The following is a 23,023-nucleotide window of genomic DNA, read 5'->3' as shown; positions in this document are numbered from 1 at the left end:
AAAGGGGGTGAAGTCCTGCTGTGATCATTACTGAAGAGGGAGGGTGAAGGCTACTTTGACTAATGAAAGAAGTGGGGAGGATGACAGCCGTGAAAATCCTGGGGAAATGATAGCCTTCTCTGATGACTGGATAAATGGAGGGCCGCTGCTGTGCATACCCTTAAAGCAGCCTCATTGTGCCTACCGTTAAATGCAGTCACTGAATGGTCGCCACATTTACTAAAAGGGGCTGTCTAGGACTCTTAGCATTGATTACCTATTCTCTGTTCTTCAGCCAGACATTCCCAGCTGGAGTCTGCAGCACTTAAAATGCTCCTGTAAAGTCCACAGATGTACAAGAGGCACTGCAATCACATTTTACTGTAGAAATACTACAAAAATATAAAATAAAATAAAAATAATTACTAAAACAGTTTCTTAGATTGTACCCTCGGGGATACTTTCCTACCTGATGCAACATCTGGTGTGGATAAACGAAACTGCATGTTAGGCAATATAGTAGGGAGGCAACCATACAATGCCCAGTGAATATGGTTAATGGGTCCTATACGGTTAATGAAACCTGTGCATGCTGCTCACCTGGGCAGTTGTACCTCCCAGTGTAGTGGCATTCCTCCACTTCAGGTATGAGATCAGGTAGAGATGTAGGTGTTAATAGGTTAGATTTAGCCCCTTGGTGCCCTAGTCAGTCTTAGTAGTAACCTTTTTTCCCCTTCATCCCCACCCTCAAACAAGAGAGCTTATTTTTCTATTACTATAACTACGAGGACTTGATCAGCAAGAACAATTATAATTTTTAATAACACCATTTGACCTGAAATTTCAGGGGGAAAATTAACCTTTTTGAACTTGTGTTAGGTGGGTTGATAGAAGTAGCCCCCTTGTTCTGTCTAACTGCTTGGATGCCACAGCCAATAGATACCTTTGATCCCAATGTTTGCCACAGGGAGTCAGTTGTAACATGCAACTAACACCCGCTGCATGTGGATCCAGACTCCGCTCCTGAACCCTTGCCATATACTCCTGGCGCCCATCCTCAAATATAGGGCAAGTGCTGATAAATATACTGCATAAGGGCTAAAGTTACAACAAATATGGCATGCTTAGGTTGAAAAAAAAATGCAGTTTTGTAAATGGAAAGGGTTTGCAATCTGTCTGAACTCAAACCAACAGGAACAATAGACACTGCCGTGATTTGTCACAACATCACTGCCAAGGAGAAATGGGCAGATTTTTTTCGGGAGAAAAAGTTCAGTTTGCCCAGTAGGGTTCAAATATTTCTCCCGGGTGTAGCCAACCCAAATACCGTCTCAGCCTGCAAGGAGGACGCATGTATAGTTAGGTCAAAACGCAATAAAAAGGGGGTATAGGCGCAAACTTTTTAGAGAAGAACGAGACATCGGGGTATTGGCTCAACTTCTTTATTTTATTGATTCCAAGTGATGCTCAAGGCTAGAAACTGGTTAAATATGCCATGTGTCTTACAAAGGATGCCACCAACTCTGTTTAGGACAGCGATTTATATATAGCCCAAAACACAGATAAATAGGAAGCCACAGGAGAAAAAAAAAATGTGATTGTGCAAGATTGAATTTAAGAGTCATGTGACAGCAACATGTAACCCAACATCCGGAACATAAGAGGAAGCCAATATCAATTTAGGTGATGCTGCCAAGCACAGAAATGCAGATGACAAAGTTACAGGAACCTCAACTACTTAAGTGTTGTTAAATACTCTTGTATAAAAAGGACAAAAAAAAAGGACAGGTCTTTCAGCGACTGCGTTTTTGCTTTATTTTCCCACCCTATATATTTCTTTTTTCTTTTAATAGTGTTATCTTCACGGAAATTATTTCTCACACCAACCGATGCAGACAGGTGGTTTAAAGCAGCTATCCACTAAAAATGTAAATATGGCCATATATAGCATTAGTGACCAGAAGTGAGAGCAGCAGGCAAAATCTGGTAACTTATGTTATATTGTGGTGATGGCAAAAATCGATAGAGGAGTTTAAGAGGGGACTAGACTTCTTTCTAGAGCGCTATGATATTACAGGATATAGACATTAAATAATCAGCCGGGTTGTTGATCCGGGTCTTAGAGTCAGGTAGGAACTTTCAAAACATTGATCCAGGGATTATTCTGACTGCCATCATGAGTCGGGTAGGAATTTCCCCCCAAATGGGCTAAAGTGGCACCTGTCTCATTGGTGTTTTTTTGCCTTCCTCTGGATCAACAATGGGGGGGGGGGGGGTTGAAACAGGCTGAACTGTAATCGACATTGTCTTCTTTCAGCCTAACATACTATGTATGTTTCTATGTATCTTTATGTCAGCTTGTGCAGTTGATAAAGTGACACTTCGAGGATTACAACCAATAAGGCTGCACTTCTTGTTACTGTGAAAAAAAGGTTGCAACAAACTCAAGAAAGAAGTGGGACTCAGACCTATCAGATGTTAACAGCAGATCCTGTGGAGAGGTCACAACGGTCTAGTACTGAGGCACTCCTGTCTTTACCACTGTTCCTCTATCAGCTACTAGAGACAAACCAGAAGGCAGTAAAATCCATCCAGATTATTGTACAACCAGATCTGCACAAGGGTACTTCACACACAACCAATTTGCTGCAGATCTGAAATCAATTAAAAGGGTGAAAACCGCTGCACCACATCAGCAATGTGTGACCATACCCTTGGGTGGCTTACCGCATTTATGGCACTCTAACGAGTGAGCAAGCCAACCAAAACACACACTAAAATAGTATCTATTCAGTAGTAACATTATGGCACCTGTAACTTCCTTCTATATCAATAGCTGCTGGATCCGTACACTGTTAATGTACTGGGATGGTATCCACATAAAAGGTTACACGGTGTACACGGCTCCACTTCCTTACCCTGTAGTCATTTTCCTTGCAGTCTGACATGGATACATATTTGTTATTCTGTAGAGAAAATGTGTAAACAAAGGAACTATATAAACCTAACGAGAAGAGATACTGAGGATTGGTTTGTGCAAATTACATCAAAAACAGCCATGTCCATTTACCAGTACGAGTAGCAAACAATGCAGTCATTGAGCCCTCAATATTGGCTCCACTTGTGCTTCCCCTGGCCATTACTGTGATCTGCTGCTAACCAGGGATAGAACTTCGGTATACAGTTTACAGCACAGTATATAGTACCGTCTTAAAAACCTCTACTAAACATGTTACTTTACTAATGTGCCATCCTTAACAGGACTGTTCTCCTTTGCAGTGAGTGCAGCAAAGCTACTGTAGGGGGTAGTCAAAACCCAACGAAGCTCCGTGTTAGTGCTTAGAGCCACAGGTTGCAGACCACTAGGTGAGAGAATACAGTCGGTAACGAGGATCTGGAATACCGGAGCTGCCTCAGCTCAATAAAGCAACATTGTTAATTGCAATACATTAGTCAATTGCTATTTTAAGCAATTCCATCACATTCCCAGCAAAGTAGCTACATTTTAACTTTCATGATGTTTGAGGAAATGCACTTTGCAAACAGGAGCTACAAATATATACTATATGGTCAGTGGACAATATAGCGGATCGTCACAGGAGAATGCGTTTTAGAATGTAGCTGGTTAATCCCTCAACAATGTAGTAAGCATATGGCTAACGCATGAGAAGTTCCTGTACCACTTATTATACCCCAAGTATTCCAGCTAGTGACAGGTTATTCCAGCAGATGGCTGCGAAGTAAACATGATATATTGTACTTACATGACTTGAGCATCTCTCAGTGACTTGGGAGCGGGTCTACTGGGGAGAGAACTGTAGGTAGCACTCCAAGGTTGGTAATCTTTACCGTCCTAATTACTCATTAGTTTCCACTACACAGAATGGAGGCTCCTCAGCAGTTATAAGAAGCCAGCACACACCACCCAGGGTAAGCACACACCGCTGTTTGCTAAACAAAGCACAGGGGCCCTGCTTGTTATTACAGGTGTTATATTTCATTGCAAGTAGGAAGAGTGTCATTTAGCGTGCCAAAAAAACCTTGTGGACGTGACGAAAGACCAAATCGTACCGTCCACTATATGGACTGATTTACACCATTTCTCTACATCACATATAGCCAAACAAGGATTGGAAAACTTCTAAAGCGCTTCTTGTTTGATGGCTGTATAACTTCTACATATCTATAATTGTGTGTAGCCAATTTACTGTCCGTGGCAAGGGTCAGACTATAATGGCGCAGATCAATGCAGTGATTACAAGCAATCTGGGGCACTAATAGGAGATTTTGTAATAAAGCATAAAAGCCCTGAGGCTAAAAGACTGAAATACTCAGCTTTACATGTAACAGGATACTTTACTTGTGTGACAAATATAAGGGTGTAGGTTGGGTGCGTTCCCACATAGCAGATTTAAGGCAGATTTTCAGTGAAAAAAATCCATGTTAAAACCCGCACCATCATTCCCCGTCCCCCGCCAGTGGGGTAAGCAGTGCGAAGAAGAGGAACAAACTAGTAGTTTATGTAGTACAGGAGGAAACCAGAGGAAATTAAAGAGAACCCGCCACTGACTAGGAGAACCATAAACTAAAGGATGTTTTAGATGGGACGAATGTGGGCAAACGATGCCCAACACTCATCCCCGCACACTTGCTCTCGTGCTGCTGCACAGGAGCTAGCATCGTTAGCTCTCAGTGGAGAGGCTGCAGGAGATTTCTGTCCTCACGCTCCCCCGTCCCTCTCTATTCACATAACAGTGGCTGTTCAATACTGAACGGCCGCTATGTTAAGTCAATGGAGAGGGGCAGGAGAGAGGAATCTCCTGCAGCCTCCCCCTGCTGGCCGCTTTGTGAGCGAGCCAGCGCTTCTAGCTCCTATGCAGGAGCATGGGAGCGAAGACACACAGGGACAAGTGGCGGGCATCAGTAGCCCAACATTTGTCCCGTGTAAATGGACCCTTAGTTATGGTGCTCATAGGGTAGATTCCAAGGGAATTTATTTTTATGCACTTACCTGCATCCTGGTGCCCACGCAGTCGCTCTGAAAGTCAGCACGCTGACTTTACCATCGGACTCAAGGCTCCAGGCCATGTGTGCACTCCAATTGATTTATGGGAGTGTGTGAGTGCGTGCAGTTGGCAGTTTTGAATCCGCTGCATGGTCCGTGCGCAGACTTTCAGGGCTGACAGCATGGGCACCAGGAGGTTGGCAAGTATACAAGATTCTTCCCTGGGCTCCTGCCCCATGAGCATCATAACTTATATTATGCTCATAGCCGGTGCCAGGTTCCTTTTAAGGGAGAACATACAAACTCCACGCAGATGTTGCCTTTGGTCTGATTTGATCCCAATGCTGTAAGGAAACAGTACTAAGTACCCAGTCACAACACCACCAGTATATGACAAATCTGTGCGCATCTATCATCTCTATGTCTAGAGTACCAAAATGATTGGTTCAATCTGATGGGAATTTGGTTTCAATTGAAGGGGTAGAATCCGCAGAGCATGCACACTATTTGGTGCAGATTTGCCTGCTGCAGAAAATCTGTGTGTTACATACCCTCAAGTTTGTTAGAATTAACACACGCTTAGACCACCTTCACATGGACGTATTTGCGTGAGCAAAATTTGCGCACGAAACAGAAGCGAACAGAGAACACATTACCATATTTTTTAAATGCATTTTTGGTTGTGTAAAAAAAAATAAAAATAGATAAATAAATAAAAAATACTGCGTGTTCTATTTGTCTGCATATTTGTGCACCATAGGTCTTCATAGAAGTTAATGCTGGGTGAGCAAATGCAATACACGAGAACATGCGTGAAACATTGTGTAACTGCACAGGAAAAAGAAGACATCTGGAACAGACTAATTAGCCATTTACAACGGTGCATCTGTTTGCCATATACAAATGCACATGTCTTGGGAATGCAAGAAGTACAGTAAAGTACGCCAATGCATACGCAAAAAAGCATAGTTCATCCCGCAAATACGCTTGAGTGAAAGGCGCACCTTAGGGCAGTTTAGAAGAAAAGTCACTGCAGTTTTTGATGCAGTTTGAGCCAAAACCAGAAATGAATCCAGCAGGGAGAAGTACCCGACCCTCCTTTATGTTCCCCATTCCTTTTTCAATCCACTTCTGCTTTTTGCTCAAGAACACTACCTGAGACCCTGCCACAAATTCCACTACAGGCCGGATTTCCATTGAGCTCACTGTGATGTTAAAGGGATGTGGATTTCGGCACAGATTTGTTGTCAAAATGCCTACAATTGTCCTAGACCACTAACGAGGTGTACAGAAATCCTCTCATTGCCGTAACCACTTCGTTTGGATATTGCCACGTGTGCATATACCTTATACATTCATGCTAGCTGAGAACAATAATATGGCTGGCATTAAGTACTAGAAGGCCATGGTCACATGAGGCGGCAATAATGACGAATTTCCAATGCAAACTCAGCAGCAATTCAAGACATCCGTGCAGGATCCGCAGAAAAATGGAGCATACTGTGATTTCCTCCCGTGCGTACGATCTGGGGGGGGGGGGGGGGGGGGGGGGGTAGGAGAAATATCCGTATTTTTAAAATTGTTTTGCGGATGCTAATGCATCCCTATGGGCGGCTTGATCTGCGGATCTCCCACTTGTTTCCACAAATCAAATCTGCCTGTATTCATTGGGCCCAAAAATGGTGTCCCGTTAACAAGGGTCCTTTTAGCAATTTAAAAAAAAAAAAAAAAAAAAAAAAAAAAAAATCAAATAAACAAAAGTGAATGATAATCGTTCAGTCTGAACGCAGCCAACGACGGGACAAATAATAATCGCTCACTTTTTGTTAGACGTTCATATTTTATGCAGGCTTAAAAATAATCGTTGGTGCGTTCACTTCTTCAGTTTAAACAGCGCTCGTTCAGTCACTTACACAGCGAATGTGAAAAACTGAACGAACGACTTTTCATTGGAACGAGCCAACGAAGTATCTGTCTGTATAAAAAGGCTGCACATGCGAACAGGCCAACGCTGGCGTCATTCGCTCGTTCAAGTGAGAATTCCGCTCGTCTAAACGGACCTGCAGGGCGCCCGTCCATCATGAACGTGTCGGTAAGACACTGCAGGCCTCTGCACAGCGGTTTACTGATTGTTAATCCCGTCCGCCGGCAGAGACCACGTATGCTGCGAGTGCACTGCGCATGCCCGCGTATCACACGCAAAAAGTGTGTCTTTTTTTCCATTAAGACGCTGCCCAATGTTTTGCGCAAAGACAGCATTTCATATGCTGCCTCTACCGATGTATAGGGCTCAGGCTGAGTGGTACAGAGAGGCATTGACCATACTGCGATCCATTTCTCATGCGTATCGATAAACACTGGTGTGCATGGATCAATGAAAGGCCATTGACTCCATTCATCGCACGCGTGATACGTGGTGAAAACACGGTCGTAGACATGAGGCCTTAGGGGTTCAGCTGCAACAAATTCAAAATATTGGAAATAACCAAATAATCCATAATCCAGATAATCTTGTTATTAGTAATCAGATTCCTCATGCAAATTTAAACGCCTAGCAACAGAGAAGCCCTGTGTGCCGCGCGGGTGTAACAACACGGACTTAGGAGCCTGATGCCACCCCAAACTTCTACGACCTTTTTTAGTTCTTCTCTGTTTATCGATAAACTCCATTGCTCCGTGTTTGGTAAACAAACAGTCGTTTAATTATATCATTCCGACAGCGCGGACATGGTGCTTCACTCATTGTAACATTCTGACCTTGTCCTCCCTTGTATTATTGTAGCATTTGTATTGACTTTCAGTTCACTTGCAAAATAATCCTGTATTTCCACAAAACAGCAGTCATTTAATCCTACAGCAGACCGATTACTGGCGAATTAACAGGTAGATTGTGGTTTTTGATTTTTTCTTTTAAGTGACCCTCCGGCCCCGGACAAACAAAGATGGCGGCGCGGCTTCATCGTGCCTACCATGCATCAGTAGTCTAGGACGCTGCATACTGATCTGACTGGCCGCTGCTGCTGCTCACATGGGATGTATTGGTGACGCAAGTGTAGCGTTCTATGCAGAGGGCTCACTCACACATGTAATACGAAGTCCTAAGAGCCCACTGATTGGGCCGTTCAGAACAAACCTGTGAAAAACCGCAATAGGTTCTATTTTGGAGAGTAATATGCCCATTATAGGTGATGGGGTGTAAAAGTATGCATGTTACATGCATTTTTAACGTGTGTACGGCGCATTATGTGTGGAAAAAAAAATCTGCATAGTCCACAGGCTTTATACGCCTGTGTGACTGAGCCCTAATACACAGTGTGCATCAGGGAGTCAGAGCAGCTGCAGCCACCATTGTTGTCCAGGCTCGGCGGGTGGCTTTAGGGTATATAACTCAGTTTATGGTGCTGTCAGGAGCTGACAGGTTCCCTTTCCCACAATCACATTAAAGTAGATTAGTAATGGGTTCTTTTATAAAATGCCAATTTTGCCAGCATTATCAAGATCATGTGACCTTTGAGTGCCATGGGTGGGTGTTGGGGGTTCAAACAGATTCAGTCACCGCAATGTGTAGACCCAGCCTAGTACCGCTCTTACAGTCAGCAAGACGCTGCGATTTTGATTGCGATGTTTGGTCGCGATTTCACCACCGTTGTGGTTGGAGGAGTAGCTGCGGCTGTGTGCGATTTTCACTATTCATTTCTATGGAACATATGGAAACAAGATGAGCAAAGTGTGCTAAACTATTTCCGTAACTCCCTCAGGCCCCTCACACACACACGTTCAGAAAACACCGCTTGAAATCGCGTCTTTTTTACCGCTATTTGTTGCAGCATTTCTAAAAGCATATCACCGCTTTGTAACCCCCCCCCCCCCCCCCCTTATCATTGTAATGGGTGATTAGGTGCGTTAAACGCTTGGAAACACAGCAAAATAGAGCAAACAGCGCTCAAAAATTGCAGCATTAGAAAATGCCGCATTCGAGCGCATGTCAATCAATGGGAGCATTACATCGCAATTACCGCGGTATTTAAAACACCATGGTAATCGCAGTAAAAAGCGCATGTGTGAGAGTGGCCTTTTTACCACAATAAGCCTGGGTTCACACAGGGCAGATTTGCCGCGTGGAATTTCGCTGCGGCCGCTAATCTCGGGATTAGCCAGCCATGTGGACGAGATTTCTCAGAAATCTCGTCCACACGGGACGGCCAATCCGCCCGCTGCGGATTTCAAAAGATGCAGCATGTCTTTACTTTTTTGTTTATTTTCGTTGCGCCCGCTTTCCTCTATGGGAGCGCCGGCCGCAACGGAAAAGCGAGCAGCCACGGTTTCAGAATATGCAGCATGTCCATTCTTTTTTTCATTCCGCTGCGGCCGCGCTCTCCTCTATGGGAGCGCCGGCTGCAACAGAAAAGCATGCGGCCGAGCCGCATCAAAGCCGCCGCGGCTTTTTCCGCGGCGGTTCTCCTGGCGGAAATCTCACGGTTTTTGCTGCGGCCAAACCGCGGGATTTCCGGTGGAAATACGCCCTGTGTGAACCCAGCCTAAGCGTGGAGTTTCAAGCGCTGTACTAACGACGGTACAACGCGGCCACTGATTTCAATGGGGCTTCGCAGACCAGTGCTTGAACGTGGTGCTTCTAACGCCGTGATTTTTGAGCGCTGTCTGTTCTATTTTCACACGCTTTAGCGCTTTTTAATGCACCTCATTACCCATCACAACGATTTGGTGCGTTAAAAAGCGCTGTGAAACGCTGTAGCATGCCTTCAAAAACGCCCCACTAATCGCGGTAAAGCGGCACTGTTTTGGACCTGGAGTCTTGTGAATGCATGTGTGAGAGCGGCCTAAAGCAGGATTCACAGGGCCATAGGAGTTGTGCCCGAGATTCTCAGACTCTTTCATCGGACTGCACATGGACGCAGGTCTGTCCCGTCCCTGCAGGCGGTGCACACTGCATGTACAAGGCTCAACTGTGATATAGGCGGAAATAGAGTGTGCCGCATTGTTCTTTCTGTGCTTTCGTGAAAAAACACGGACAGCACATGGACCAAACATACATCCATGTGGATGGGCTATAGGGCACAGGATGGCTACCAGGGTTTATCCAGAGATCACTGTTACACTGGAACCACTTTCAGACGACCCCACAACATAGAGTCCACCGTACAGCAGCAATAGCCAGACCTCTCACAGTTGTACTCTGCCGACCCTGGGTCATAGAGTTTAAAAGTTTCTACGTTTAGGTAAAAGGAATCTGACCTGCAGATGTGATGTGGAAAAAAAAAAAAAAAAAAAAAAAAAAGATCATGTTCGCTTAGGAACAAACCCAATAATCTAGGAGGGGTATGCTTACAGAGCTTGCTTGTCATGAAAAGGCTGTGGCCATGGTATGGATTAAAAATTGCTGTGCTCCGACCGGATATCAGCTGCAGCAAGACATACTGAACGCAATGCTCTTCTCTGTTAACAGGACACATGTCCAAACACTACCCACACTGCTGGATGTGTGTCCCCAGCAAATACTGAGGAAGGGGTGCCATGGCCTCGAAACGCATCCGTTTATGCTGATTTCAGTAAAACAGAGAAGTTGAGCTAATCCCCTGACGTCTCCTGCTGATCTAAGACTGTCTCGCCTATATATACACCCAGACTTTATTTACTATTAATTGACAGAACAATTGGACATTTGGGCTCCCCGTGTCAGTCAATATTCAATCAGTCAGATGGTCAAGCCTTACATTGTAGTGTTCTGAACTATGCTGCATGGTAGAGACGTATGTACCATTATGTAAGTGTTTTCGTTTTTGTTCAAGCAGATTTTTTTTACCATAATACTATATGATTATTACAGAAGGGGCTTGAATTGGACCTAATCATATTACTAGGTAGGGAGCGGACAGGAGACCAAGTCTACGTACAAAAATGGTATTCAATAGTCTCTAGGGGCCAGCCTACATTCAAGCTTTACTCCGCCAGCCAGCTGGTGTGCCACTCCAAGCACCTTCTTGTATCCAGAACGTCGTCACGCACCACTCTACAATTCTTACGCATACTACCTCTTGTAAAGCCTAACATTGCTTTCTCAATTTCCAGCTTTGAATCTAACAAATCCCTCTTTCCATGTATCTACTTTATCTGCCTAACATAATAATTGTATGTTCTACTGCCTTGTTTTACCAGTAAAGAGCTCTCGAAGATGTGCTGCTATCGCCAAGAATAATAAAAAGGAAATTGTGCAGTTTGCAAAATACCCTCAAGAGGGCAGTATGATTCAGCAGCCGTTTTGGGAATAGTTGGCAGAATGACATTTCTGAGAGCAGCACTGTCATTGAAGATGAGGGAACCACTTGGTCAAAAAGTGACATCCATCATGAGTTTGTATACCAGGAAAACTCATATATATTGAGCTACAAAAATTGTGTGTTAAACACATTAAGAATTTTTGATTTTTTAAAGAGTTTCTCACAATCTATATACTTTTTTTTTTTTTAAATCCTCAAAAACTGCATTACTCACAATGAATACACAGTCCAATGCTAGTACTAGTACTCATCTCACTTTACATCACTGGCAGGATTACACTGGAAGGTAAATAACTATGTAGAGGATACTGGATCCACCATTCACAATAGGTATCAGCTGTGACTATCTACTGCCCCCTTGCTACACAATAACCTCTGCACAGGTCACCGATCATGTTTAGAACAGTCCTATAGAAGTCAATGGGTCCCCTCCTGTCCATTGTGTGAATGGCCCATGAAGCTACTGTAAAGGCCCATTAACACGCAAAGATAATCTTTTAAACAACTGAAAGATTGAAAGTTTTAGCAATCTTTTTCATAAAGAGTTAATGGATACTAATGTCCATTAACACTTAAGCATCTTCATTTGCATGTAAACAGGCCTACAGGAGCTGTTTACAGAGCCCAGCCTGTGACCAATCACACGCCCTGCTGTGCAAACAGCTGCATTGTCCTCCTCGGGGTAGGGGGGGCCTTCCAGCAGAATACAATGCAATCTCCCGACTCTTGCGAAGAACACAATGCAGTCTATTGAAAGATACTTGATCTCTCTGCGCCTGAACCATGGATTTTAAGTTCACCTTAAAGGGGTTGTCTCGCGAAAGCAAGTGGGGTTATACACTTCTGTATGGCCATATTAATGCACTTTGTAATATACATCGTGCATTAAATATGAGCCATACAGTTTCAACTCCCTGACCCCTCATACCCCTCCCCAACTTTCCCAGTTATATAAAAATGTTATGAAAAAGTGAATTAGGAAGACATTTTTATTTGTGAAGTCAAAACAGCAAATGCAACTGAAATGTCAAAGTTTGTCCTGATTCAATAAAAACAAGTTTAAAAAAAAAATATGAGCCATACAGAAGTTATTCACCTACCTGCTCCGTTGCTGGCGTCCCCGTATCCATGGCTCCGTCTAATTTCGGTGTCTTCTTGCTTTTTTAGACGCGCTTGCGCAGATGGGTCTTCTCCCTTCGGCTCGGCAACAGCGGCGGTTTGGCTCCGCCCCCCTGTACGCGTCATCGCGTAGTTCCGCCCCCGTCACATGTGCCGATTCCAGCCAATCAGGAGTGCAGCAAGCTCACAGTGAGGAGAGGGACCCCTTTTTGGTATCAGTTGGGGTCTCAACAGTGATAGGTGATAAGTCTGTTTTGGTGCAACCCCTTTGAGGCCCTGTTTACATAGAATTTGCCATGGATTTGACACATGGCAAAGAATCCACATCAACATCGATCTACAGCCACTGCCTGTGCATTAGGGGTTAGATCCCCTCCGCTGTGTACAAGGCCTGCCAGCCACCGATGGGAAGGCACAACTAGGTACTGCTGAGACAACTTGGCATCCCAGCACCACTGCTTGTTTAGTTCTTCCCCAGCAGTGAGACCCACGCACATCTGGAACATATTGCCTTCTTTTTTACATTGCAGGGTCTATAAACGTTATTTATTAGACTCTGGACACCCTTGTGAATTGTGTCTACATCCTGTCTACAGGCCCATGAAGGCAGCAGTGGGAAGAATGAATTCCCTCCTTCTGCCATCTCTGTTCTGGGGTATATTAGGCAATTACTAGAGATGAGCAAACATACTCGTTAAGGACAATTACTCAATCGAGCATTGTCCTTAGCGAGTACCTGCCCGCTAGGAAGAAAAGGTTCGGCTGCCGGCGCGGGTGACTGGTGAGTTGCGGCGGGGGCGGGGGGGGGGGGGGGGGCGGGGGGGGGGGGGGGGGAGGGGGGAAGAGATCTCCTCTCCGTTTCTTCACGCTCTCCCCCGCCACTCCCCGCCGGCAGCCGAACCTTTTCTTCCGAGCAGGCAGGTACTCGCTAAGGGCAATACTCGATCGAGTAATTGCCCTTAGTGAGTATGCTCGCTCATCTCTAGGAATTATCCATAGGAAATGTGATTAAGCGTATTATTTACAGTAATCCCGATAGGTTCCTACACAAATAAATGAGAAATCCTAAGCCCATTGAAAACAATGGGCGTGCATAAATCCGCACGAAATACGCTGGAAACCTGTGTATTAATGTGTATTTATGCACAAAATCAGTGTGATTAGGTGCAAAGCAGTGCTGTCTGGCTGGCATGGCCATCATGTCTGGAGACCATGCTCATCAGTCTCCAGGTAAAGCTCTATGATCGGTGCGGTCATTCCTCTCAGATCACAGAGCTCCTGCACAGCCAAGGAGCTCTAGAGGGATTTGCTGCAAGGTTGCTTTAAAACATCCCTGCAGAGACAGAGTGAACATTTATAGTCTATGGGCGGTCCTGAGGTGGTTAAGATACTGATCCTTAACAAAACACGCATTCTAAAATTACACCTCAAGTAGTTTTGCAATAAGAGGGCGGGTTGTGGCTTCACTTCAAATAAAAGGGGGAAAAAAAAGTGGCGTTACAGACACTCCAGAGGGAGAAAACCATCAACCACTGGTGGGTGCAAGAGCCAGCAGCTCATAAATATCGGGGACTCTTCAGCTAGTACATCATTGCAAGGACTCCAAGACTTGGGCCCCCCAGAGACCCCCAAACTTGCCTGCGGATCCGGCGTCCTCGCTCCCGCATGACGCTTCGGCGTGACGCGCCGCAGCGTCATGTGACACGCCGGCCACGTCACGTGACACGCCCACTGCGGCCGGCCGTGTCATATCACGCGGCGGTAGGCGGAGAGGCGATTTCACGCTATCTTCTGCTGTGCTACAGAGGAAGATAGCGTGAACGGACAGCTTCCATTGACTGCAATGGATGCCGTCCGCGTGTACACCCGCGGCAAATAGAGCATGCCGCGGGTAAGGATGGGTGATTTCACGGTGCAGAATTCCGCGGTGGAATTCCGCACCGTGAGCCCTGAGCTATTAGGTTCAATAGAACCTAATAGCTGCGGGCAACGCAGCGGATTTCCGCCTCGAATTACGCGGCGGAAATCCGTCCGTGGGAAGGAGGCCTTAGCTTGTTCTGCAGTAAAAAAAAAAAAAAAAAAAAACAGTAACTTTATTAAAATTACTGCAAGAAAGAAAAAAAAGCAAGTGACCATACTGGGGCTCATATAGCAACATAAATCTGGAGGCAGATTCCTTTTAATAAAAAGTAGAGATGAGCGAACGTGTTCGGCTCCGCCCCTTTTCGCCCGGACACCGAACTTCGCGAGGAATTCCGTGTTCGGGCGAAAAAAGTTCGGGGGTCGCCGTGGCAGCGCGGGGGGTTGCGGCGGGGAGTGGGGGGGAGAGGGAGAGAGAGAGGGCTCCCCCCTGTTCCCCGCTGCTGCCGCCCGCGCCGCCGCGCCTCTCCCCGCCCCCCGGCGCCCCCCGAATACTTACGCGCGAACACGGAAGTCCTCGGAAAAGCCGGTGTCCGGGTGCGTAAGTGTTCGTTAAGAACACGTTCGCTCATCTCTAATAAAAAGCCTTTCACTGATGTCCTTGCAGAAAATCTGCTTGTTTCTATCTCTAAGGCTACATTCACATAAGTGTGAACCTCCTATGAGTTTTGTTCGTTGAGAGACACATAAAACTCCCAAATGTGAACCCCATTCTTTTGGATAGAGACATACACATGAGCGGCGTTTTCCCTTGCAGCATGTTGTATTTTTTCGAGGCCCTTGGAATGCACTTTTCAATGGGACAGTCAAACATATCGCATGCAGCTCGATGTGATGCTTCCCAATGAAATCAATGGGCAGCACTGGTCGATCCTCCAACGCGTTTGAGACAGGTGCCAGCGGGTCAGAATCCCAGAGAAGTGATGCAAGGCGGGTTTTGCATGAAAATGCCTCGCAGAACGTTGACAAGCGCAGTATTTGGTTTCTGGTCCAGATCTCGCTCTCACCCATGCAGCCTCAGGCTAGAAAACCAGTAATCATGTTATGCACGGACATTGCTATAGGCCTAACCAGGGTGCTATAGAATACAGTTATCAGATCTGCCTAAAAATTGTGTAGACCCTGTCACTGCTCTTCCACCGATCCCGGAATGAGAATGGTCACTAATTTTTCAAACAACTTGGGCTTATATATGATAGCAGATTTGCTAATTATCACACTGGCTATTTAAGGTTACTGTGCTGGAAAAAAAACTAAACAGACTCTAAAATGCAGGACACTAAGAACCTCCCTTCCTCCTTACTTGCTGCCCACTGCCTATTATCAAGTGCCTGACTGGAGAGGACATTACGGCAAAAAGGAAAGCGGAGGAGGAGAAAACAGTTCAGCACAGACCTGCTACTGCAGTGAATGCAGAGTTATTTACCATTTATTCACATCTACACTGCTTAGTCTTGCTGTACACTGTCCTACAGGATCGCGTGTGTGTTACAGCAGGGGTCGCCAACTCCAGTCCTCAGTGACCACCAACAGGTCATGTTTTCAGGATATCCTATGGTAAAAACACCTATAGGAATGTCTGAGGCACTGACAATTACATCACCTGTGCAATATTGAGGAAATCCTAAAAACATGACCTGTTACAGAGCACAGAATTTGTAGTGGAGTCCATAGAACACAGCATTGCAGCCTGGCTCATCCCACCAGTTCTCAGAGAACTGCAATTCAGTTATACAACCTGCAGAGGAAATAAAAATCTGGAATAATTCAGGATACAAGTTCGGCTGCCTGTCCCCCTCAATACAGTGGCTGATATCTGACATTTACAGCAGATAAAGCATACACAAATGAACAATGCATGAATAAGGAGTCTTCTAACCCAATGGCCATGGATGTGCAGCCAATTGTTACTGACAAGTCTGCATAGTAGTACAGTGGCTGAAGATCTGGGTGTCTGTTCCCTAGATCAGGTTGAGGACATAAGTGTTATAGTAGACAATCCCCATTACCCTATGCTCACATCTACAAAGCTTCAGGACTATAGAAGATGTTGAGCATTTCTCAGTAAATAAGCAGAATGTTTACTTGATGCGAAGTACAGGAGTGTCGCACTGATGAAAACTGTGTGTGAGGAAGGAAACTGTGGTTACAAGGTCGTTAAACCAACCCATCAAGACATTATTAAACTCACTAATCAAGCCCTGCAAAAGAACAGACTTCACATGCAACCCCCTAACAGTCATATAGAACCAAATATAAATACACGTAATTGTCATTTTAAGACATTTTCAGTGAAACTTAAGTTCTCCAGCATTTGGACAACCCCTGGCCTCATGTCAACGGGGAAAATCAGGCCCACACAGATTTCTGCTGCGGATGCATTATACTTGTCTTTTTTTTTCTCATGCGGGACATCAATTGAGATATGAGCTCTATGAGCGCCCGCATGCGTGGTCAGCACTAAAATGGAGCATGTCGCTTTTTTCCCCTGTGCGTGAAATCCGCAAATCACTTAGGCCTCATGTCCAGGGGGAAAATCAGGCCCGCTACGGATTCCTCATGGAGAATCCGTAGCGGGTCCCTCCTGCCCCGCAGACATGATGCTAAAAAATAAGAATAAACTTACCCGCAGCGGGCGGTGCGTGTCTTCCTTCCGTTGCGGCCGGATCTTCTTTCTTCGGCCCTGCGGATGTGCTCGGCACGTCGGCTGCGTGCCGCGCGCATGCGCCGGGCACATCCGCCGGGCCGAAGAAAGACGTTTCCGGCCGCGAAGGAAGGAAGACCTGCATCGCCCGGAGCAGGCGAGTTCAATTCAGGCGCGGGTCTCCTACGGATCTGGACGGCTTCCAGAGAAGCCTGCGTGAGCCATCCCCGCGGGAGACCCGCACCTAAATGGAGCATGTCCGGATTTTTTCCTGCACGCGGGAAAAAAGTGACATCCGCAGGTATTTAACTACCGCGTTCCGCGTGGGGGAAAAACGCTGCGGATTGAAAATTCGAATTTGCCCGTGGACATGAGGCCATCTGCGGCTATTTAATTACCTGTGGATGGTCAATGCTTTCCTACGGGATGCAGATTTGCGTTATTTGCTAAATATAATTTCCCCGTGGACATGAAGCCTTAAGGTTCTTAAACTTGTTCTCTGTGGGCAGATTTCATTGTTCCATAAACTTAGAAAGTAATATCACTTGTTTCTAACTTATTATATGGAATAACCCCTTTTAAAGACACCAGCAAGGTCACAGGAAGGAAAGTGCTAACAGAATATGGATCTCGGCTATTAAGTTACACTATTTATGGACTACTGGCTTCTGGAGTCCTTGGGGTGATTTTTAACATCCTTTCACAATCCATAAAACATGATTGGTAACACTCCAAGACGCATTTCTTCCTTTCAAGAGTTCTAAAAACAAACAAAGCAGTTTATTTTTTAATGCTGCACAAATCGCTGTACTACTGAAATCCAGTAAAACAAACTAAATGTGGGTTTCTCAGTCAAATGTATATTGTCTGTAATGCTACAAGAGTAAGACGACATTGCTAAAAAGACGCGTTTCAGAGCTTTTTAACGCACCTCATCACCCATCACAATGATGGGGTGTGTTAAAATGCGCTGTCAAAGGCGGTGACATGCATTCAAAAGCACTGCTCATAATTGCGGTAAAAAGGCAGCGATTACAAGCAGTGTTTTCCAAATGCACGTGTGAAAGTGGCCTAAGGGAGTCACAGAAATCGTTTAGTACGCTTTACTCATCTATTTTCATAACGCATGCCATCATACAGCCAAATAGTGGTATCCTGTAGCCACTGGACAATTAAAAAACAAGTTATACCTTGCAATTTTTATTTTTTTCTTGCGATGACCTCCTGTGTAGGAAAAGGTAGTCTGCCGAGTTATTCTCTAAAGTGGGAAGAAAAAAAAAGAGGTCTTCCCCAGGTAAATAGGAGTCCTTTGTTGACCTGTGTTAGGTAAATAAGTGCCCTTCGGACAAGTTCACAGCATATAAACCGGGAGCTTTCCAAGTGCTTTTGCCAAACATGTTCATCTGATTCAGTGTGAGCATAGCCAAAAACTGTTACTTCGAGGGCTTGGCCAAATCCCAGTTTTAGGAACCCTGCAGTTGACTGAATATATTGTAGTATATCCTTCGTAAAAGATCTTTGGAACAGCAGTCATAACAACCTATTACTGGGGCTTCGAGACTAACAGCTTTTCTTGGAACTGTAGGAGGCGATGGCTACTTTATCTCACTTCACATTGAGACACTAGTACAGTGCAACAATTGTTCATGTGTGACAACACACTTTGTTCTGAGGAGACGGTCATACAGGGAGAGAAGGGTTTGTGGCACGTGTGACTGAGAAGGAACCAATAGACTCGCATTCTGAAATGTATTTTTGAAAAACCATTTAAAAAAGTACATAAAAATAAATAAAAACTGATACATGTTTTAAAGATCCAGGTACTCTAATGTAACCAACAAGTTTTGAATGTAGCACTGAACCTTCAATTTACGGCATGTCCACGAAAACCTAATTCTGTCCAAAATCTTAGATAACCACGATGCCGGCGCTCAAAGTAAACTTCTCCCCCCAGTTCATGATAGGCCGCCCTTTCCATGTACAGTCTGGGAGTACAGCTGTAGCCTGTCCAACACACTAGAGCAATTCAACAGTAACTAAACTTCAGAGGAGAGCCCTCCAGCAGCAGCAGCAGAGCGGCCGCCGCACTCCGCACACTACCTGCTTTTAATAAACCTACATTAAAAGGACTTTCCTGAACAGAGTAAACCCATTAGTCACACACTGAAAGCCTTGCATGAATAGTGAACTTGTTTTAACCCCTTTTATAAAGGTCTATAGTGTAAATAGAGGTAAACTATATTAAAGCCTGAGCACCCCTCACTAACAGATATGGACTGCTTTACTGGTCCCCGTTCTAGTCCATCATAAGGAGCGTAGAATGCGGTCATGACAGGATTGCCCTGACAAGTTTTGGTTTTTTTGGGCCATTTAGAACCACTATTTTGCCAGGCAAAGCAATGCAGCAATGTACAGAGAACTAAAGAAAAACTGACTTAGGCCGGCTTCACACGAGCGTGACGGGCTCCAATGCGGAATATTCCGCAGTGAAGCCCGTCACGGCGCCCCCAAGAGACCCCATACTTACCAGCGGAAGATAGCGTGAAGACGCTTCCCCGCCCACCGCCGTCACGTCATGTGACACGCCCACCGCGTCACATGACGCGGCCGGCCGTGTCACGTGACGCGCCGGCCGCGTCATATGACGCGCGGCGGTAGGCGGGGAAGCGTTTTTTCACGCTATCTTCCGCTTTGTTACAGCGGGAGATAGCGTGAACGGACGGCTTCCATTGACTGCAATGGAAGCCGTCAGCGCGTACACCCGCGGCAAATAGAACATGCTGCGGGTGAGGACGGGAGAGTTCACGGTGCGAAATTCCGCGGTGGAATTACGCATCGTGAGCATTGTGCTATTAGGTTCAATAGAACCTAATAGCTGCGGACAACGCAGCGGATTTTTGCCGCGAATTTACGCGGCGTAAATCCGTTCGTGGGAAGGAGGCCTTATGGTACGTTCGCACGTAAAAACTTGCAGCATTTCCGCCTCTACATGCACACCATTGGCCCAGTTCTCTCCCCACCTTACAAGTAGCAGCCCCTCACTATAATGCACGGAGAGGTCCTCACATTTTTTTACCTGGCAACTAACTAAAGGTAATTTCACATGGGCGATCGCGATCTTGCCACAAGAAAAACCTTGCAAAATCACATCTCTGTTCCCGCATATAACAGTTTTTTCCTACGTGCGACACATAGGCCTGTGGACAAATTTAACACAAACAGGGAGCCTGCAATCAGAATGAAGTGTGAGCGGAGTCTGCAATTGTCCGTATCAATTGTAAAGCGCAGAACAGCGCGGTTCTTCCGCACACGCACACAGCCATCCTGATCATAGTGGGAAAACAGACCCTTTCCCCCCTTTTCTTAAATCTCACGCAGCCCCTTTAATACTTGTCCTTGGAATGTCGCTGCTGGGAATATTTCTCCCTTTAATACAAACCAGCTGTCTTATGCAACAATTGGTAACGTTTCCTCCCTCTGTATGCTGAATATATGGGGTTTCACACGAGTGCCAGCATTCTTATTGGGGCACTGTGAGCAAAGGAAGAAGTAACATACAAGGGAAGTGGGCTTTACAGTCAGACATAAGAGTAGCAGCAGAAACCAGACAGGCCGAGAGGGAGACAGTCCATCACGTGCCGCAGTACCTTCAATGCCAGAATGGATGGACTGTAGTGTTCTAGGTCCGGGAGAACCGCTCATCTTATACGCTCAGCTTCAAGTTTACTGGTAACAATGAAAAGAATATGACATGGTTGTAAATCTGCCTCCAGCCTGCAAGAATTCAGAGAGATGCGACACTGACGTCTCTGTGCGGTGATACTCTGGATGTTACCTGCAAAAATACACAGGTAATATCTGCTGCGAATCAAACATATGCAAATTTACCCTTAGAGCTCCTTCACACGGGCGTATTTGTCTTTGAGAAACACATTTGTGCTATGTACGAGGCTTTTTTGTGCTCTGTCTGCTTATTTTACTGTGCCTTTTGCGCTCACAGGGCATGTTCATTTGCGCGCGGCAGACAAACATGCCCCAACTTAAATGGCTATTTAGCCTAATGAGTCCCAGATGTGTTTTTTTTCCCCCCACAGAATTGCGCAGCTGCGCACCTCCCATAGACTTCCATGGGGATCCCTGGTGTGCAAATGTGCACAAAAATAGAGCAGGTCCTATGTTAGTTCTCACAAAAAAAAGAAATGAGAACAAACCCATTGAAGTCAATGGGTTCTATTCTCGGCACAGAAGTAGTCATTGTCCTGAGCAGCGGGTTGGACCAGATGGGTATTATTGTATCTTGACGCCACCGGAACCTTGGGGTTTGACAGGGCTTGCATTGACGAAAGCCCCTGTCACACCCCTAAGTCCGGATTGGCTCAATAGCTCAAGGTCCTAGAATCAGCTAAAATGCTTTTGTACTTCAAGCAGCATGGTACATGAGGGTGGCGAGCTCCCTAGTCGCCGCTGTGCTCCTTTGCTGTTACCTGCCTGTGTGTCAGACTGTCCTCCCCGACGTAAGTGCAAGATTCCACAGTGGGCGGCAGATTGTGAATCACTGTCCCCCGGGCTGGCGGCTGTGGTGTTCCTGCTGTCCTTCTGCAATCTGCGGGGGCCGCATGTCACTGATGGGGACTCGGCGCTGTGGCCTCTGTCCTCCTCATCCTGCTGTCTGTGGCCGTTGCCTAGCACTGTCACTCACCGGCCGCTCTTGCCTACGTGCTGTACTCATGCTGTGTGGCCAGGAACCCATCTCACCAAGCGTCCCGCGCACCGCTGTCGGCTCCCTGCTCTGCTCCTCTGCTCACTGACAGCTGGTGTGTGGGCACCAGCTGTCAGTGACTGTTCCCCCCCACGCTGTGTCCTCCTGCTGGTGGCCACGCTGTGAAACACACATGGGTGGATGCCCGCGGGGCCGGCTTCTGGGTCCCTTGCAGCTGGGCCATTCAGCCAATCATGTGCAGGGGGAATCACCCCGTCAATCTTGGCTCCACCAGTACTTACTGGTGACGTCAAGATACAATAATACCGACCAGATGACCCTGGAGGTCCCTTCCAAATCTACCATTCCATTCCTCACTTGGGAACACTTCATGGACAGCCCTAAAAGGGTCTAAAAATTACAAAGAATAAAAGAGAAAAAAATGCAGCACCCAGGTGTGCCACGCTGAAAGTTGTGTGAGGTGGGTACAATTTAGGCCTCCTTCACGACATTTTTGTACAGCGTTTAGCATTGCCTTTTCAGCACTGCGCTAAACGCTGTACAACACTCCCATTCATTTCAATGGGGCTGCTCACACAAGTGTTAAAACTCAGCGTCTTCAACGCTGCACTTTGACAGCGATGCATCTTCTATCTTTGGCAGTTTTCAGCCTGGCGTTGCCCACTGAAATAAAAGGGGAGCCATTTCAACGCTGCTGAAAATGTGGAGCAACTTGGTCCCATGTTTTTGGCAGCGCTAGCTGCACTACCTTAAAAGAAAAAAAAAGGAATACCCACCTAGCTGGCACCGTCTGGGTCCCTGCCACTGTTCTCTGGAGCTCCAGGCAGGCTGCCGGGCACTTGTAAAGCCGAAAAAGTATCCATTGCCTCGTGACAGGAATTGAAATCCCCGCCTCCCAGTGAGAGTTTGCTCTAATTGGTTCAGGAGCGCACTTCAATGAAAGGCTGTGATTGGTGCATCCAGCGCTTGCTGTGATTGGCTGAACCTGATGACACTCAGGGGTCTCAGCCAATCAGATCAATCATTTGCTGGAGGCGGGGTCTTAAAACCCCGTCACTAGCAAAAGATCCTCAGTTGGCAATGAGAAGTGTCGGGAGCTCCGGAGAAGAGCGGCAGGGACCGGGACAGCGCCAGCTAAGAGAGTATTGATTCCCCACCCCCCACCCCAGTATCCTTGGCTGCGTTTTAAAGGGTGCTGAAAATGCTGCTAAAACGTTGTAAAAAAATGCATGACAACGCTGCTGAAACTGCAGTAAACGCAGCATTAAAAAACTGTTCCTGCAAACGCCTGTCTGAGGGAGGCCTTCTAGGGGTTGACATTATTACAGCAGCATCACTAT

At 46.1% G+C, this 23,023-nt stretch overlaps 1 protein-coding gene across 2 annotated transcripts in view; it reads right to left on the bottom strand.

Annotated features, from left to right (window-relative positions):
- Nucleotides 1–23,023, bottom strand: part of TNFAIP8 (TNF alpha induced protein 8) — a 95,245-nt gene that overhangs the window by 49,448 nt on the left and 22,774 nt on the right. The window contains exon 1 of one of the 2 annotated variants that reach the window (XM_066603103.1): nt 3,744–3,867. The exons of the other annotated variant lie outside the window; for it this stretch is intronic. Within the exon in view, the coding sequence (XP_066459200.1) occupies nt 3,744–3,756 (13 nt within the window). The 5' untranslated portion in view covers nt 3,757–3,867. Of the gene's footprint in view, nt 1–3,743; nt 3,868–23,023 lie in introns of those variants that run through there. 2 annotated transcript variants of the gene reach the window in all.

Source organism: Eleutherodactylus coqui, chromosome 5 (genome assembly GCF_035609145.1).
Source record: "Eleutherodactylus coqui strain aEleCoq1 chromosome 5, aEleCoq1.hap1, whole genome shotgun sequence".
NCBI lineage: Eukaryota > Metazoa > Chordata > Amphibia > Anura > Eleutherodactylidae > Eleutherodactylus > Eleutherodactylus coqui.
This window is presented reverse-complemented; position numbering and strand designations above follow the sequence as displayed.